Genomic DNA, 20,078 nt, shown 5'->3' on the forward strand with positions numbered 1-20,078 from the left:
TAAGGACGGCAGTGACCCTCCTTGCTGTGTCTGTGGTGCACAGGGTCAGACCGTGTCAGTGACTCACTAGGACTCTTGTAAGTCTGACACTCTCCATCTGGATGTGAGGATGCAGCTGCCTTATCCTCCTCTCTCTGTTTATAGAGCTGGTAGACAGTCATAACACAATACTTTCTGCTTTCTTAAAGCACAGTCGTGTTTTGTATACACAGGCATCGGCATGTGTGTGAGGGACTCACAGCGGCATAGTGTGTACGGGCTCAGCGGTTTAAATAGTCCCATGTTCTCAGATACCTCAGATACATTCCCATGGTCATCAGAATAATAGTGTAATTCCATGTGTGTATGTCCTGTACTGGCCAACATCACTGGGCTACAAAATGTAAATGACTTCTTGCCTCAGAAGGGAATCTGATTTCTTCAAACTTGGAGTAACTATCCAATTGTATCCCACAGACACTTGAATATGTAAAGATGAGGGGGCTAAAACATTAGCTTCATTCATTTCCATTTACACTCACAGTTGCGCCATTGAATCCATCACTATTCTTTTACTTCGTTTATCCCCAGATCATGTCCTCACACACACAGCTGCCACAGGAATAAACTGATACAAATAGCTGCATGTTCTATCATGCAAAATAGTGGCAATGTTGTGATCTCGAGATGGACCTTTGTCAAGTTTCCCTGCAATCGGTGCAAATTATGCAAGGTGTTAACATGCACGGCTACGTTAACAGGCCTGTCAACACACTCTGTGCCCAGATCTATCTATACGCCTTGCTTTCCCACAAATAAATATTATATATATATATATATACATATATATATACACACATATATACACACATATAGCTTTGTGACGATAATCCAATGATACATTGTTATTTCATCAAACTGTATTTTTTTATCTATGTATGCCATTCCTGTATTAGGAATGTACGTTATTTTGCATGCCATTCCCATTCCAAACAAATGGTTACTCCTGTATAGATTTTAGTGCATTCTGTTACTCCCATATGAAGCGTGTATGAAATGTCAGCTGTCACCGCAGTCTTTACTATTCCAGGCATACATGTGCACACGTTCGACTCGGCAGTCTCATTAAGGGCTTGGAGGTATTGTCATGGCAACCATTCACACCCCCCAACCCTGCAGCGCTGCAGATCTTTACCCCCCTTTACACAACGCCCCAAACCCAGCACAGAGATGCGACAGTCTGACTGCAGTAACGTTCGCAGACACAATCTAATACACACATACAATGAAATACAAGCCTACACACACAAAGAAAATCCAGCAAATGTGGCAGCAGCAAATCCAAGAGAGAAAAAAAACATGAAATCTGCAGACTAGAAATCACGAAGACGCTCATTGTGATAATGGGATATACAAAGACCTTGGCAATCTGTGCTACACAAATAAGATTTCGTTATACAAGCACACACTCATGCACACAGCACAAGTGTGCCGCACTCGTACACACATACATAGTGTCACAGAGGGGTGTGTCTGGCCACACAATACCTTTCTCTGTCCCCCACGCGGCTCTGTCACAATCTCACTGCTCATTGTTCACTGCTCGGTAATGGGGATGTAGTCAGGGAGACTGCAAGGGAAGAGACTCTGCGCAGAGCTGCGGAGCACACAGATGTGAAATGCTCTGCATCTCCAGCTGTCACCCAGGCACCCAGCCAAGAGATTACTACCCCCCCACACCCTGCACATGATTGGGACACTCCCCCCTTCTTCCTAATTAACCATCTCTCTGTCAGAGACTTGTAAAACAATCCTCGATTAACCCTTAACAGGCAGAGGCTGTGCACATCTGGCCATCAAACAGAGTCGAAGAGCAACGCGGAATAATATCCCTTTTTTTTGTGATCTGCAAAGCGGAACCTGATCCATTAACAGTTTCACTGCCAGCGACGTACAGACCCAAATCTTTCGCCTGTCGTTTATTTCACTGGCAACAAATGACCCAAATACTGGCAAATTTGTGTCAGTTCAATTTCCGCATTCCTTTGGAGGTTTTTTGCTTCAATTCACAGTGAGTTACCCCAAAAAAGATGTAGTTAATCCTACATCCAAATAAGTTGAACATATTTGATAAATAGTTTTTTTAAAAACACAAATAACTGCAGGGACAAAAGGGTAAAAACCACAATGTCAGACGGCCTACCTCTCCCCTGAATTGCTGGCATTAGGCAGCTCCTGGGACACAGGCCCTGGCATGGAACAGACTCCTAAGCTGCCAGCTTATGGGGCGCAGCAGATAATACTCTGAAGCCCGCCAATATCTTGTTATGCTTTGGTAATACCCCAAGTAACCACACCTATAAGCTCCATATAAATGCTGCCCATGCCTGATTCTATATATTCCCACTGTTCTATATAACATGCTTCAAATTATACTATTGGCCCATACTCTTTATTATTATCCACAAGACCTAGAGTTATTACATCACATATCTAATACCAACATACTTTTCTTCTACATTCAGCTATCACTGCTTCCCCGAAAAATGCCAGAAAGGAACTATCCAGAACTGAAAAGCTGCTTGGACAAAAACAGTATAAAATCATTAGCCTGGGATAGAACAGGGGGTTTAATGCCCCTTAGTCAACTCTCCCGTCTCTACATCATTCCCACATATACGGTACATTTTGTTCTAAATTGTTCTAATATAATTTATTATTTTTTTTATTATTATTTTTATTATTATTATTTATATATGTAACAAAAAAGACCAAATGAGCAGTATATTTCTGGAAGCCATGGCTATCTGGCTCATTCTAGCCAGTATTCTAGCCAACGTTTTAACAAATAAAATGATCTTACTCATATAAAATAGCATCGGAGTAAAAAAAAGCAACTTTGCTTACCCACCACCGATCGCTTCCGGCTGCCCACGGCCACTTACCGATTGTAGCGGCTCCAGCAGTGTCTACCCAAACTGCCAGAGCCTCAATTTGTTCATTATTGTCCGTATAGTAAGCAAACTATTAAATGTAACAGTGTAAGCGACCGTATATGAAATACCGCATTCTACTGATTACCCTTTTTTACCAGCAACTTATTTTATATTCTATTCCTCTGACTTTTCGCACTCAAAGCAAATTTGCTCATCTAATACTGATATTGTGGATTCCCATTAAACCACAATTCAACAGACAACATTCTCCTCGCCTACAAGACTGCCAATGCTTTAGATTCCTCTTACTGTTGAGGAGCTTCTTGCCCCATGTCTCAATGAAAAACAAAGAAAAACATTTGGAGATCTTAAAATACTTACATAGAAAGAAAAATATTAGAACAAAAAGTCTGAATCTAAAATCGGATATAAGGTTAGAGGCTTATTTGTAATGTAAGGACGTTTCACTTTAATGAAAGGGCAGTAAACAGCCTCCCAGTAGAACTGGTGAGAGTATTAAAACATGCATTGGACATTCAAAAAGCTATCCTAAACCTATGACGAGGCCAAGGACCGATTAAGGGTTCAGTCTTTACATCAGGAAAAATGGGCAGACTAGATGGGTTGAATGGGCAGACTAGATGGGTTGAATGGGCAGACTAGATGGGTTGAATGGGCAGACTAGATGGGTTGAATGGCTCTTATCTACAGTCAAATGTTTCTAAAAAAGAATAATTAAAGTGGTTAAACTGAAGCATTCCGTAAACATTCAATTGGTTGTTATGGTTACTGGGCAACTATTAAGAGGTTCACTAGAATTGCTCTTTATACATAAATACTACTTTACTCTTTAACAACAAGTTTGCTACCTTTACCAGTCATTAGCCGTAATGGTAGCCAATTCTGTCCCCACATCTGATAGCATCATTGCAAATTTTTGCTCCCTTTTGCTCCACACAGTTCCTCACCAGTGTTGGGCAGACGATGGACCGAATGGTTCTTATCTGCCGCCACTTTCTATGGGTTAGCTTCCATCTTGACTACTTATGGAAGCATTAAGACATTTTGAGAAGGATGGCACTATACAAATTAAATGAGTTAAAATAACAGTGGCATCAAAACCACCAGCTGCAGACACTTCCCCTTCTGCATGGGAGTCTTCCAGTCCGAGGGCAGCGGCTATAATCCAAAACTCTCTAATGTACTCTCTAAAGTCCAGTGGAGGTTACATTTTCCATTCATTTTCATCTTGGTTCCAAATCAATGATTGCACTTCATCAGTAACAATAATCTTACAGGTATCAGTAATTACCCTCTGTCTGGCGATTTAGTAGGAACAAAAGTGTTAAAAAGAGGTTCCCTTTTCTACTACCCATATTTGCAGACATGGGCTTCCTGATACCAAATAAACTGCAACCGACATCCTGTAACCAAATATGCTATTTATTAAAGAATATCATGGGAAATTGCCATTCAGTTAAGTCCTTGAGGCAATGATCACTACAGAGATTTAGGGCTTCTCTAATTGACTTGTAATTAACCAGTAAACGTTTTGCACATACTTTGCCCCGTTAAACATCCCCCAGCTAAATGCCCCCCCCGGGGATTTGTTCAACACATGTCCCTGCAGGTGATATACTCATCTCCAGTCAGCTGCAGCGTTGGCTCACAGAACACTACATGTGAGAAAAGTCTTCCCATTGGTTTCAACAGGAGCAGTTTCCTGCCACTGACTGACAGCTTCAAACTGTCCCTTTAAGCATAAACCTTAAATGCTGGGGATTGCAGTTGGCAATCTTGTCTAGATGTAAACATATTAGCAACCAAAACATCAAATTTGTCCAAGTGACCAAGACTGAGCTTTGAGATCCCTTATCTTTTCAGATATAATCATTGTTTAAAGAAGGGGAAATCTGCAACTGCTTTACAAGGCATCATTTAAAATGTTGACCTAATTTCCACATCCGATGCAAATGCACATAAAATCACTGCGAATCATTGATGCTATGTTGGATCTGTTTTTAGAAGAACCCTTAGCTAAAAAAATGTATAGGCTATACCAGGGGTCCCCAACCACCAGGCCGGGGACCGCGGAGGTGAGAGAGAGGCGCCAAGCGGTCGCTCATGAAGTTTTCAGCATGAAGGCCTCCGTGAGGCCTCTAGCTCGGTCGCGGTGCCGGCATTTCATGCTGAGCGCCGGAATATGACGTCACCGGCAGAGCAGTGAGACAGAGGCCTCTCGCTCCCACCGTAGGACTCCTGGATGGTAAGTGAGCTTCAAAGGGGGAGAGGGTAGATAGTGAGAAGGGGAGGAAAGGGGGTATAGATAGTGACAAAGGGGGTGTAGATAGTGAGAAAGGGGGGAGATGGTAGATAGTGAGACGGTGAGAAGGGGGAGAGGGTAGACGGTGAGAAGGGGTAGATAGTGAGAAGGGGGTAGTAAGAATACTGAAATAAATAAATAAAGAGTGAGAATGAGTGAGATAATGAAAGTGGAGTATTATAAATAATAATAAATATAATAATAATAGATAATAAATATATTAATAATAATAGAAGTAAAATGTGCAATAAATGTAATGCACTTGAATCAAACCCAAAACACCCCGTCCCCGGTCCGTGGAAAAATTGTCTTCCACAAAACCAGACCCTGGTGCCAAAAAGGTTGGGGACCGCTGGGCTAAACAATCTTAGGGACAGACATAACAAGTGTCAAAATAAGAAGACAAGTGAAATGCGTTGGGGATACACTATATGACCAAATGTATGCGGACACATATGCAAATTATAGGTGTTTCAGTTACAGGCAAACATTGGCACTAGAATAGGTCATAGTGAAGAGCTCAGTGACTTTAAACGTGGAACTAAGATGCCACCTTTACCACAAGTCAGTGCTACGATTGCGAAGTGGAAGTGTCTAAGAGTAACAGCAGCTTAGCTACGAAGCAGTGAAAACATAGACTCTAGAGCCGTGAAAACATGTTCTCCAGAGTGATAAATCATGCTTCCCTATCTGGAAGTCTGATGGACAAACACCAGGAGTGACTCTGACTCCTTAGCAATGGGTAATGCTTAATATTAATGCTTAATATTATACCGGTATTTACTCTGTGGATGCATCCATAGTATCCAACTTTATATCAACAGACACTGCAACACAATTCAATAACATTTGCTAGTATGACTAAATATGTCCATAGAGCAACTTGGAACAGCAATAGCTGTGGGGGTTATCATTACAGTTACTGAGCTACACGATTCCATGTATGGTTGCATATCAAAATGTTGTACCTGAAAGTATTTTTCAATAGAACCACAATTTAAATGGCATTAAATGTATATTCCAGCCATCATATGTACTTTAATGCATATGATAACTGCATGGTCCCTCAAAAATTCCCCTATATGTATGTGCTATTTTCTGTGCAGGGGAAGTGTTCAGCTGAACAATTCTCCAAAAATTTGATATATTCATTTTCAGTCAGTTCCACTGACTCTGGGAACGCTGTGGGACGGGGATCTACTCAGACCCCCTCCATGCACGTGCGTAGAAAAAGCTCAGATTTGTTTTAATGCAAGCACTTTCACGCCACTGGTCGGAGGCAAGAATTGTCAGACCACAGAGGAGGATGACAGCTAGACGGCTGCAGGTTCTAGCTCTATGTGTTTTTGTTGAAAAAATACTGAAAAACAGAAAATCACCCAATAAACATTGGAAAGTGCCATAGATCTACTGAGAATCAATTTAAATTGGATATTATTAAATCATGCATGCTGTCTTGAGGTGCTCCACACATTCCCAGCCTTTTAGATATAGCTATACAGGTGTCCAGGTACAGTTCATGTATAAGAACCCAAAATGAATTAACTCCCTCTAAGGTGAACTAATGTTAACAACATTTATTAATTACTCTGTAGGGGCTGATTGAGCCCAGGAGGGAGTCGGACCAAATTCTGTGAAACAGTCCCAACTGTGACCTTTAACACAGGGCTGGCTCTTGGAGGTGAGTGCTTAGTTTGGTCCCACAATATGTTGCATCCTACAGCAGCAGTGCAGTTGTCCACACCTCACAGTCATATGTTATATTAATATGTTTTTATACATAAGCTACCATGTTTTCGTATAGTTGATTATAGTTATGCCCCACACCAACACATAACACATGACACAATGTCATGACCTCCTTGGTGACAACATGATCACCTACATGTCCATGTGGTCCCCTGTGTCCCACCTGTCCAGGTTTGAATATTTTGGCCACTTTAAAGGAACACTCACCTGTCACCTTCGAAGACCCGTTGGCTGTAGATAATGCTAACCAAACCAATTTGTGCCTTGTCAGAGGTCCACTTGGTTGTACTTGTCCTCTGGACAAAAGGTATCATCCCTTTCCAGCTCTCCTGTTTGATATTTATCTACATGACAAAGCTAGAATACCTCAAGTCTACAGAACAACTCTGCACTAAATGCTAATTTAGCGGTATAACTATTGAAGGAGAAGATTGTTTCGTTATTAAGCCATTTCCAGAGAATGTATTGCCACTACAGCTTGTCATTAAAACAATTCCCAACGGACGTGAAAATGTTCTTAAAGCTAAGATTAAAATAACAAAACAGAGAAATTCCTTTGTCAGACTGATTATTATGGCAACACTTTGCAGGTCTCCTGCCGAGGAAAACCTGGTAAATACTACACCCCCAGCTGTAAGAAATCTATTTGAACTCATAGACCGTCAATCTCCAAATGCGTATGTGTTGGTTTTAATACAAAAAAAGACAATAAAAAAGTGGGACGCAATGTTCCAACTGTGTTTCATAGACTAGCCAATTAACATAAGAAGCATAGATCATCTTACCCACCTCAAAGAAGGAAAATTATAGTGTATAACACTGTTGCCATGGATGACATCTAAGCACAAGACCATGCACCACTGATAAACTGTATACCTCATTCTTGGCTTTATACAAACCATAAAGAGGAAATGAAGCGCACAAAAGGCGATACGAAGAGAAGCCACTTAAAGAAGTTAACCTTATCCTGGTCAAAAGAACTAAACCTTCCTGGCATCCCATATTATAAATACATAATTTGTTGGATATATATTATATATATATTTCAATCACATATAAGAAAAAATGTTCTACAACTAAATTATGGTCTTCCTACCTTACACAAAGCCCTGACCCAGGCTAGCGGCCACAGCCGCCATCCTCTCTGCAGAGCATCAGGACATGACCAGTGTATGGAGCCTGTGTCAGCTCAACATGGTGAAAATGGGCTACCTTGTAATCGGCACATTCAGCCCAATCACCCAAGTTTTGCGGCAGGGGGCCTGTAGTAAATGCTCTCCGTTCCCTCTTCTCCTTCTGTACCATTACTGTCTTATGATATTTAAGTTTATATCCTAACTTCACTATAATGTGAGAAGTAAGCATTTTCTTAAACTTTTAATCACCACAGATGGCATTACATTTTTATGCCTGGCACTGCTTACCTAGTAATGATATCATCATCCTCATGTGTGCTCTCTTTGCCCAGCTGGCAGTCACTGTCACTCCCATACCCAGATTTCAAATCTCTGTCACCAGCCTCCATCAGCTCTAGGCGCTGGGTAATGCTGCAAATTCGGGTTCCTCCTCTAAGTGGCATTGTGTGAGAAAATTGCCAGCTTCCACCACCACCCTCTGAGCGGCATCCACCAAGTGATGGAGCCTCTCCAGCCTGTAGCCTTGGGCTAGCCTGCCCATAGCGCCAGGACACTGGAGATGACCGGTTAGACATGCTGGAGATACTTCGAGGGTTGGCATCATCGCTGTCATAACATGGCATGTCCAAGGAGCTGAAAGGACACAGGAAATACAAAAAAACACTGTTATCATCAACAACAACACATGAATGTGTTTCTAGCAGTGAGGATGTTATGGTATAAATATAAAACTATATCTTGGGAGGTTAAGACCCGTCTGACTCTAAGCAGCTATGCAGGAAGACCTCAACATCTCCTGGAGTGCACAGAGTAACAAGCCTCTCTGTTCAAGTAGGTCCAATTGCTTCAAAGGCACAGTGTGACAAGGTTTAATCTATTATTAATCAGTACAAATTCCTTGCCTAACGTGATCCCTTTATAATGCGTTCTTGTGGCACACTGCAATAAGCGATACTGCCTAACTATAAGTGCTTCAGATGACATACATGCAAAAAAAATGTTTCCATTGCTTACTGTGCCCACCTATTTAACCACACAGATTTTGCTATCATTCTCAGTAAAAAGGATGCGTGAATCTCAGGTAATTCACAAAGTGTATAAAATAATTATTATTAATTTGAGAAGCCCTGTGAACACTGTTTTTCCAAATGGAGGAAATGGATCGACAAACTGGATCTCCAGGCATGTCGTGTCTCCAGGCATGTCGTGTCTCCAACTGCCATTGTGTATGCAAGCAAAATAAAAAAGACGATGGTTTAGAATCAACAGTTACCTGTGCGTGACCTGTGACCCACGTAGACTGGACATAGTCTCTTCAAGGTTCTGCCTGAGATCCAGAACATTCTGAACAGTCCGTTTGCGCTGAGTCTCTGGATCTGTAAGAGAACATGCAACATGAATCTCATAACTCTTATTAAGGATGAAGTTAACTTGATTCGCTAATTAGAAACAAATTATGACACATTATCCAATGAAATAACCTACACAAGATTATGAGACTCTCTCCTTGTCTCCAGTCCTTCAAAAATCTTTCCACTTTCTCAGGGAAGCCTATTAACTAGCCAGTAAATCTCACACTGTTTTATCTTTCCTAGTCTCACTCCAGCTCTCGGGTGTCCCACTATGCCTTACTCTTCTATGGGTTTATTTACACAATGTTCTCATTGGGACAAAAATGGGTGGCTGGGCCACCTCAACCGTTTGTACTTTCCCTACATACCCCTTCCTCCTAGATTGTAAGCTTGTTTCTTCTCACATTTTGTTTCTATAAATTAAAGCTGTTATGTGATGTACTACTTACATGATGGCATTATAAATAATAATGTGTTTCACCACTGGTCGCTACAACATACCCATTAAGAGTGAGTAGATCTCCAATACCATAGAAAGAAATACTAGTTCATTACCATGTAATATATTTCCAGAATTACTTCATTATTATACACAGCTCACCATTATTACACCTTGTATATTATAACTTGTATAGTTACAATACAACCTAGGAGTATTGCTAATGCTAGGAACACGGTAATGAATGATATGGTTTACTTTGACTTGCTTACTGGTGGAGGATCTAAAACACTTTAAACACTAAAGTAGTATCTATTAAGAAACATAATACTATTTTCTATCCAATTTATTAATAAATAGTAAATATTAAAGGATCAGAGCACTCATGTTAGAGAAGACCAGTACAGTAGATTCATTCTTATTTTTAATAAATGCTCATGAGTGTGCTAATCTTTTACCATATGCTTACGTCCCTGCCTTTACAATACCCAGGCAAACTTTATCTGTGTTTCTGTGGGTTACCTATTACCTATTACCTATGGAATTTGCAATTCTCAACGCAAAAATGGCCAAACATGGAAACAAATGAAAATGAATCAACAGAACGCATTTTATTCTGTCCATTCATTCTCATTATCATGCTTGGTATTTCCACAATGTTAGAAAGATCAGGGTCGGTCTGTGGAGGTGGTATATGACCCTTGTAGAATATATTAAAGGTTAAATGCTAGGCGTGATTCTATGCTTTCTCATGTGTTGTGTTTCAAATTTACCCTTCACATCTCCTCTGAATTGCATGTTTATTCTGCATATCAGTCGTAAGAGCAATAGCTTTGACTCTATAAGCATGGGTCCAGATTGTTTGAGGTCCAGCACTACTTTATTGTTAAATGGATACTGGTACCCACTGGTGCATTTTACCATTTTATTGGTTAGATTTAAAAAAATAAAGGCAGGGATACTTTTTAGGTACACTTCTTCTACATGCATAGTAGTGCCCCATTCTATTCAAAGGGAACTGAGCTCCCTCTGAAGTCAATGGGTGTAATGACAAGCAATCACGTGTATGCTATCTTAACACGGATGTCCATAAAGTAAGCAGAACACGAGTCCAGTGGGCCAGAATTACGAAATACATACCGTGGTTAGTCTGCATATAGATGAACAAGTCTGAGAACCTTACTAATGTAAGCAAGCTATTTTCTGTAAACATGTTTGCAAAATGTATCACTCCAGCCCTTCTGCATGCCTATTTTAAAATAGTCTTGATATGACTCAATATTTCTCTTAACTGCGTTAAAGATGTCTTGACTGACTCAATGTGAATCAGTAGGGTCTCGTTTAGAAATGTTGTAGTGAACAAGAACTATTAATGAGATACAAGTATATAAGGCAAACCAGTCCGAGAAGATTTTAATATATTAAATAACTGTTTTAACAGCTTTTTAAACTTTACTTAATTCCACCCTCCACATCTCAGTGAATCTCTCACTATCTTATGTCTGTTCCATGCTCCCTACACATTGCTGCTTTCTCCTGGTCCCCGTTACCTGGATCGCAAACCAGCGTCGTTTCCACATCTATGCTGCTCTGATATTATTTCTCTATATTAATATTATTATTATTATCTTTCATTTATACAGTGCCAACAATTTTCAAAATTATTCCAGTACTTACAACTAAGTTAGCCCCTTAAGGACAATGGGCGGTCCCTAAACCCATTCAAAACAATGCATTTTGTCATTAAGGGGTTAAAGGCTATGACAAAGTAAGAACTGACAGACTAAGACAATTGTGCAATCTACAGTATAAAACCTTAGATATGTTGATTGATACCGCTCCCAATTAAATGCCCCCAAACATAATTTTATTAACTACATTTGGCTTCATCTAGCAGACCAACTCTCCATTTATGGAGTCTTCTTCCGTTACCAGTACACCATTTTCCTGTTTTGATCTGTTTTTTTTCTGTAACCCATAATGAATATTGAAAGATTTCCATTTCTTACCAGTGATTGGCACACTTTGTGAAACCATACAGTAGGTCCCTACATCCTTGGACACAAAACTCTGAACAATGACACCCCATTTCTTTCTTTGTTTATGACCTAGATCTACCCAGCTCTTATATAAATCTGATTTCTAAAGTTGTAGGGACCATGAAGGACAGATATTGCATCCATAGGCGAATACATGAATTGTTTTTTTGAAAATAATTGTTACTTTAGGATAATATGATTTTGATTCGTTTTCCATTATAGCCTGGATTCTATACTGACAATGGAAATATTATATAGACCCAAGGATCTCTGATGTGGGAACCCAGGCTACCCAGGAACCCAATGTTACAAGGCGGCCATGGCTCTGCTGATCAGGTCCGCTGTATGGACCAGCAGCAATGCTTGTATGAATTTGGTTTTCATTGAAAAACATTTTCCATCACAGCATGTAAAGGCTTGTATTAGTCCTAGTACGTGACTACTATCGATATTAGACAATGAAGGGAAAAACTAGGGTTTGTGCCAAATATTCTGGGAAGGAAAACTAGAAACATTGGGTGTGGTGCCTTAAGTTTTTTATTGGGGGGGGTGAGCCTATATTCTCAAGAATTGACAAACAAAATAAAATACACAGGCTCTTGTGTTTGGCTGTTGTCAAAACACTTAGTCCAGAATTGAAATGGAAACGCTCATCATTTTTTTATTAGTAATATCACGTTAAAAACACGTTTTTAGAAGTATTAGGTTGTTTTTTTCTGGTTTAAAACATTTCTATTTTTTACAGAACACAGCGTTTTCAAGCAGCTGCATAGTAGTCATGTGTATGTATTTCAGATCTTTTACCGTATTTATTCTACTAGACAAACACACGGATTCCTAATCATAACACATACCTTCAAAGACAGACCATTAATTCAGTATAAAATCTTGATCAAAAGACACCAAAACATATGGGCATTATATTTTATATGGGCAGAGGGTCCGGCTATCTGAAAAATGGGAGTACTGACTAGAAATGATACATTTTTACAAAAATCAAAATAGTATCCAAGCCCAATGTAAAGTTGGCACCAGATTTACTATTACAAGTACCGTGATTGAATTAGATAGCGCCAACCTATGCTGCAGCGCTGTACATTTGGTAATCGGGACTTAGCAAGAAGGCGAGTAGGGCCCCTTTCTAATATACGCATGTTTATTGAAACAGTTTGAATTCCTCCGGCTAACATATAATTTGCCAGCACCGTGCGGAACAGAATTCCTCAGCTCACTGAAGCGTGGTGCTCAACGTGCTCCTGGTGCCAGGGCAAGTTCCATTATATTCTATGGCTCTATGGGTCGGAAGGGGTAAAAAAAAGTGTATATTATCTTTTGGGACTTCAAAATCAAAGACAAAGAGTAAAAGACAATTTGGCCTTGGATGAAGAAGGTTTAGCCAGAGCAGCATACATAAATAACCGGTCATGATAATGATACCATATATAACTGATAATGAGCATGTTATTCTATAACATTGTACTACTCAGACTTTCCAAGGTGGGGTTGCTATTTCGTTTTTAGCATACAGCACCAGTTGGCATAAAACTTTTTTCCTTTTAGCAGGAACTTTTGCAAAACGCTCAGACCGTTCCACAAAAATGAATTATATAATAACCAGTCTTTTTTTTTTCAGGAGTAACACACAAATATTTTACTTACTAAGTTACAATGAAATAATGTTTATTATAATAATGTTTATTATTTAAATCGACAATAACAGGCTAATAACTAGTATATAGTATATAACTAGTATTATTATTAACACCATTTAAGATTAGGGCACATATCCAGACACGTTTGTAGTCGTAAGCACACACTTAAAATGCTCTAAAACTAGAGGATCAGAAGCTTTGATGTAATGTAAGGAGGTTTTACCGAGAGGGTTGTAGGTAAGTGGAATAGCCTCTGAGCAGAAGGGGTAGAGGCTAATACAGTGCATGAGATAGGCATATGACTATCCTGAATGAAGGTGAGACCAAGGACTGATTAAGGTCTTTACATCAGGAAAATAGGCAGACCAGATGGGCCAAGTGGTCCATCAAATGATATGTTATTATGCTGAATGACTTCTAAGTATATTGTTACTGAATCACTGGTTTTATAAATTATAAGGATCCTAATAAGCGACTTTGATTTGCGAATTTTCCAAGCATCCTCATGTTGCAATTTCTTTTTTAATCTGTTCCTTCTAACAGAACTAGTACCTCATCATGACAGAATAAACCAAATGTCATGGTTTGATTGTGTATTTAATCATGTAAATAAGACAACAGGCAGACAACAGGTAGCTCTTTGCTCTATTTTAGAACTTCAACTCCCCAATGCTCAGCCAGCCTGAGTTGTTCTGCTCTAGCTGGCTGATCAGCACGAGTGCATCATGGGATCTGCAGTTCCACAACAAACTACCTGATGTCTCCACCCAATATACCAAGATTTTCACCAGGGAAAAAAAACAGTTTTTTGTTCTATATAGCTCACCCTCAACCCTATCACTTGGTTCAACGGCAAAGTATGTGGCTTATCGGCAAAGCACTCAATCATAATTACGCCCCCACGGTGAAGTCATGCAAACAAGCATATCCCAAGAGGTAGTGTGGTTATACTAAATTAATCTGCAATCTGGATTTAATAGTTTCACGGTGCTGAACTCAAAATTTTGAAATCTAGCCGTTTATTCGAAGGGGAACTATCGCCTTCACAGCTTCGAGCATCTGAATTCATTCATCAAAACAAACCCAACGCTTGTGCTTTCTGATTTTGAATCGGTGGAAGTGTTTCGAAATACCTTCGCTTAAATGCTAGGGCGCTGTAATATGTGGCAACACTAGCGTGTCTAATAGACTTCATGTGGACAAGAAGATTTCATGTGCCTAATAGATTTCATGTGGACAGGAAGAGAAATCCCCTTTAAAAAAAAATCAAACTTTCTTTGCTTTCTTAAAATGTTGGAATATTGGAAGTTTGCAGGCACGGGGTCCCCGAGCTGGTGGGCCTACCAAATCTGAAATCACTGTCTGTCAGGTTTAATTCTCGGCTTGGACTGGAGTCAGTTTTAAAACATTTCCAGAAGTATTTGGTGTGTTTTGTTATTAATACGGCGACACCTAAGAATAAGATAAAATAGCTGTAGCGTTGCTTTTTGATATGTGCACCACGATCTCCGTTCTTTCACTGCATATATATATATATATATATATATATATATATATATATATATATAGGCTCATATAAATAAAAACATACTATTCAAATGTTCTAAATATTTTTTTAATATAGCTGTTCTATAATAACATATACAGTATGAATTCAAAAACAAATGTGACATTATTACACTGTATACAAACCACAAAACCATTCACAAGAAAAGCAATATATAATAAGCTAACTCATCACTATGGCTGCACTTTCTTCATTCTGCGAGAGTGCATGCAGGTATATAATGAAATACACCACACAGCCTTTACATGGTGGTTTGGCTTTTGTTGCCATAGAGACGAGAGGCTGGCTGGGCTGACTCTGTTGCCATAGCAATTTCATTTAATTCATAGTCATCAGAAAGATAAGCAAGTCAAATCGCTGCTAAGGTGCCAAGCTCTGTACCACTGCACTAGTCCTAGAGGTACTGGTCATTGTATCACCGGTAAAAAAAAAAAGAAAAAAAAAAAAGAGCTATATTGTATAGTAATTTGCTCTTATGCTAGACATACTTGAAGTGCAAATGAGTACGGCATTCTATGCTTAATGCGGTGATGCGCATGAGACAAAGTGATGATTCATTTTCACTCCCGATACAGAGCAGATCTCATAAAGTATGATACAGCAGTGTGACAGAGGCACGGCGGAGTATGTAAAATGCTGTTTGTGTAGAACAGCAGGCTCTATGTGTGTCTCACATCCTGTCTGCATAACAAGCAGCCCAGCTGCACAGTCCTCCCTCCCCTATCACTCTCCTTATGTCAGAATATTCTCTTTCTCTGTTGTGCATTAACCCTCTGTGTCTCTCAATCTCTTCAGTCTTCCTCTAGCCAAGGTCTACTTATAAACTGTTTTCATCCTGGAACCCTGAAATAGATTTTTTTTAATTGATGGTTTCTATAACACACTTGACAGATTGATGGGGCTCCAACTTGTCCATCAAAGGAGCCTTGAATTATGCTTCACATTTTCTTAATGGCAATATATATATACAGGGATCATTATTGGTCAATACCTCCAAACATTTAATGGATGGACTCGGTTTTATCTTCACATTTCACTGTGCCTATGCATGATTTAAAGCATCCATCCATATGTACAGCTACTCTTTGCTCCTGTGTCCTTCAGAAACAGGGGCCCAGAAAGTTAACATGTTAGCCTTTGTTCTCTAATCAGGATGATTCACTGATCCAAGAAATGTTGGTGTACATGGGCAAGTAGAAGACTACTTACTCTCAGAAAATGTAACTGCCCTGACACATTGTCCTTGGCCACCGACATCTGTACACATGTGTACACTCCACAAGGGAAAATATACTATGGGTTCATAAGTAGAGAGTAGTAAACGTATCTAATAATTGTGGTTGTACATACATGCAGACTGAACACATGTAGGTGACAGTCAAGCCAGGACTGTTGGCAATAGAACACTTTGGTGCCCGACCACATGCTGCAAAGGTCTACCTGAGTGGTGTAAAACTGTTGAAAGTGGCATCGTGTATCCTCAGTACAGCCGCGCACACGTGATTAATCTGCTGGCCTTAAAGGGACATTTTTTAACCCGGGTCTGTTCTTGGTGATCGTACACAACATACCACAACTTAGGCATGCTTAAGGTGAGTTTAAATTTCATAGTTATGCTAAAGAAACATAATAGGTAGAAAACACACACAGTTCCACAAGTATGCCAACGATTTTGCACCACAGCAGACCCACAACATTAAAGAAAAGCTATTTTAATGATCACTTATAGTCATTATTAACTGATGAACACACATGAGAGCCACTATGTAGCGGGCATTCTGAGCTCGGTTGACCTGTATCCGGTGCTCTAAGGGTTAAATGAAGTCTCACCTCATGAGCTCAGCTTGGGGAAAGGCCAGCTTCCTGAGTTTCTCACTAAAAATAGCCACGGTTCAAAATTGCACATTGTATTTGTGTGGCCCGTCCTTCCAAAGGTGATATCCCCGACCAGCAAAGACATCCTCAATTACCGGTATTTTTTTAGGGGTTCTCCTGTGGTGGCCTAGCAGAAAACTGTGCTCCTCTTGTATGGATCTCTACGAATTAACCCCATTATTGACTACACTGTCTTAGGCATCTCCATACAGTATTTGGGACACGAATACTCCATACAGTATTCTTGACATGTGGCAAGAGGCTGTGAGAGGCAGGAACAGTGCCTCTAGATTGTAAGCTTGTATAAGCAGGTCCTTCTTGATCCCTTGTTTTTGTAAGTCAAATTGTTCTCTTATACACTACTTGTTATGCCCTGTTCATTCATTGTACAACGCTGCGGAATATGATGGCTCTATATATAACAATAAATAATAGTGGGAGAAGTGGAAGGAGCGAGGAGCCACTCCACCCACCTTACCCAAACAGCCACATCACAGCACTCAGTTCCAAAGCATTACAATGAGGCCTCCGTGGCCTTGACAGGAGATTTTGCCCCAACTGGCCCATGGTCCCCACTGCCTGAAAAAGCTACCGGATACAGCATCCAAAAACTGTCCAATGAAAATCGTGACACTAGGAGGTATGCAATATCAAATCACAGCGCTGTATTGTGTGTCGGCATAAAGGAGAAGCAAGGTCCATAATGGGAAACACCATGAAGACAGCCTAGTACCCCTCCCAGGGTCTAGTCAGACTAAGCTTAATAAAAAGATGAGTTTTGTTTCAGGCTTGGGCCCTGTTTGCCTTGCAGAAAAGTTAGTCATTACCTTGTGAATTTTTGGGGGCATTGTCAGTTATTAGGTCATGTCAGGTAAATGTAGCCCTGAGTGAACTGACCACATGGTCTTATGAAGACATAATGATTTTGGACAATTAAAATTAGAATTCCCCTGTGACTTAAGAAGTTAACATGTACACATTAGAAAAAAAGGAGAGAGGAGACTAGAAAATGTGCATGAATTGGAGAACAGAGAGTTCACACGTCAACGTTCTAGATAATGTGTTGGTAACCTTAACTGTCCGTGCAATGGGGGTAGTAAAAGCTTGAAGAAAAAGTATGGTGTTTCAACTGTATGGGCAATTGATCCTTATCTGCCATCTGTGTTTCTGTGAGACTTTACAGTTTCTTACACAGGCTCAACAGGGTAAGAGGGAAATTGGAGAGCTCCCTTGGGAGTGAGAGTTTTCCAACTCATCTTAGTACATCTTTCACACCATGTGTGAAAGTAAACTGACTACAACTGTGTTTGTCAGCAGTGAGGCAACTCTGAAGCAGGCCGGTGCTGGACATTTGTAGGAGAATATAAGCTCTATGAGTGTGATCAGAGATAGGGCAAGTAGTGGGGTAAAGATGATAGGAAAACCCCTCCTTTTAAAACGAAGGGGGTCGCAGAGGCAACCACCAGATAAGCCCAGAGACTCGCCTCTATATTCACTTTATATATGGAACCCTTGGAGCAAATGCACGCGGGACTGAGATGCAAAAGCCAGATCACATTCATGGACAGCTGTTTCATCCTTAATGGGGCTCATCAGCATGAGGTTGTGATACTGGCTTATTGCTTCAGCTCTGTTTAAAGCCTGTTCAGTACAGTGAACATTTGCTCCGAGGGGGTCAATGTATATAGTGGTTATAGAGGTAAAAAGGTGATCATTCTTAACCTAATTTGCTCACGCCTAGCCATAGTCCCATGCAGTGGAGAACAGCAAGTCTGTGGACTTGTTTAGTGTTTACTAATGCTCCGCTAGCAATGGTACTATACAGAATCTTTACAGACTATGGTCTTTATTCTGATATGCTTATATAAATGGCATTCACTATGCCTGGCAAGGAGAGTACTATGACAAATTTGGCACCTTTTCAGTGTGAATAGGGCCTAATTTACATGTAATTGGCCTCTAGGCACAATGTGTTTGGCAAATCCCATTCATTGTGCATTTACACAGACACATGTTGACATTGCTCATTTTATTTATGTGGATTTGCCTTAATTTCATAAATAATGGGATTCGTTCACAGAAGAAGCATTATGCATGTAAGATTTTGGGTTATTTGGCCATGTCTTTGAATTGGCAGTTTGTTGGGTCACAGGTACATGCACCCAAACCATCTCACGCTGTTATCATTGTTGCTTTGAGCTTGAAGGTCATTCAGGATCTCTTTTACACCATGCTTGTTATATCAACGCACTTCATGCACACATGAGTATACAGATCCTTGCTCCACGGGACCAAACCATTTACAGGCCGCTAACAAATAGCCCTCAACCAATGATCTGCTCTATGTGCACTGTAAACACAATTAAAATTGCTGTTCTGGGCAGAACAAATATTAACAGCACCTGGCATCCGCTATTCTACCCTGCCCAAATAGTAAAAGGATAATTTGAAGGACACTATAGCGCAGAACACACACACAAAGGCAGCAAACATTGTGCTAGCTACATTGTAGCAGTCACTTACAGTATATAATATTTATTTATACAAAGCCATTGTATTTTGCCGTGATTGTGAGTGCCTGCTCTTTGGAGAAGGTTATTATTAGCACAGTCATGCGAGGGAGCCGATCAGACACTGAGTGATATGTTTTTGCTGGGGGGTGAACTCAATGACTCTGTGACCCAAATTGAGGATTCCTTAACAAGTTCTACCCCCACCAATGTTGAAGCTATGTATCTGTAATCTGTAGGTCAAGCCTAGAGAATGTAATGAATAGCCCTTCTGTATAAAATACTTGTAGGATGGAGGCTATGTTCTGTCAAATGACATACAGACCCTGGGACCATCCTGTAAACAACTGTGCTCTGTGCAACATCCCTTGACATCCATACATTGATAATGGACACCCTCTACCATATTTCAGTGGCCTGACCAGCATCATTCCGTACGGTTCAACAATGTAGAGTGTCCACATGCTAAGCGTATGAACAGCAGCGTATGTCTAGGAGACACGCAAAATGATTACAAACGA

The 20,078-nt window shown here is 40.2% G+C and overlaps 1 protein-coding gene across 4 annotated transcripts in view; it reads right to left on the bottom strand.

Annotated features, from left to right (window-relative positions):
- The window catches only part of NAV1 (neuron navigator 1), a 60,130-nt gene that overhangs the window by 37,214 nt on the left and 2,838 nt on the right, over positions 1-20,078 (bottom strand). For all 4 annotated transcript variants that reach the window (XM_053457804.1, XM_053457801.1, XM_053457800.1 and 1 more), the window contains exons 2-3: positions 9,397-9,499; positions 8,412-8,756 (exon numbers count right to left, since the gene is read on the bottom strand). In XM_053457804.1, the coding sequence (XP_053313779.1) occupies positions 8,412-8,756; positions 9,397-9,499 (448 nt within the window). The remainder of the gene's footprint in view (positions 1-8,411; positions 8,757-9,396; positions 9,500-20,078) is intronic.

The sequence above is a fragment of the Spea bombifrons genome, chromosome 2 (assembly GCF_027358695.1).
Source record: "Spea bombifrons isolate aSpeBom1 chromosome 2, aSpeBom1.2.pri, whole genome shotgun sequence".
NCBI classification, from domain to species: domain Eukaryota; kingdom Metazoa; phylum Chordata; class Amphibia; order Anura; family Pelobatidae; genus Spea; species Spea bombifrons.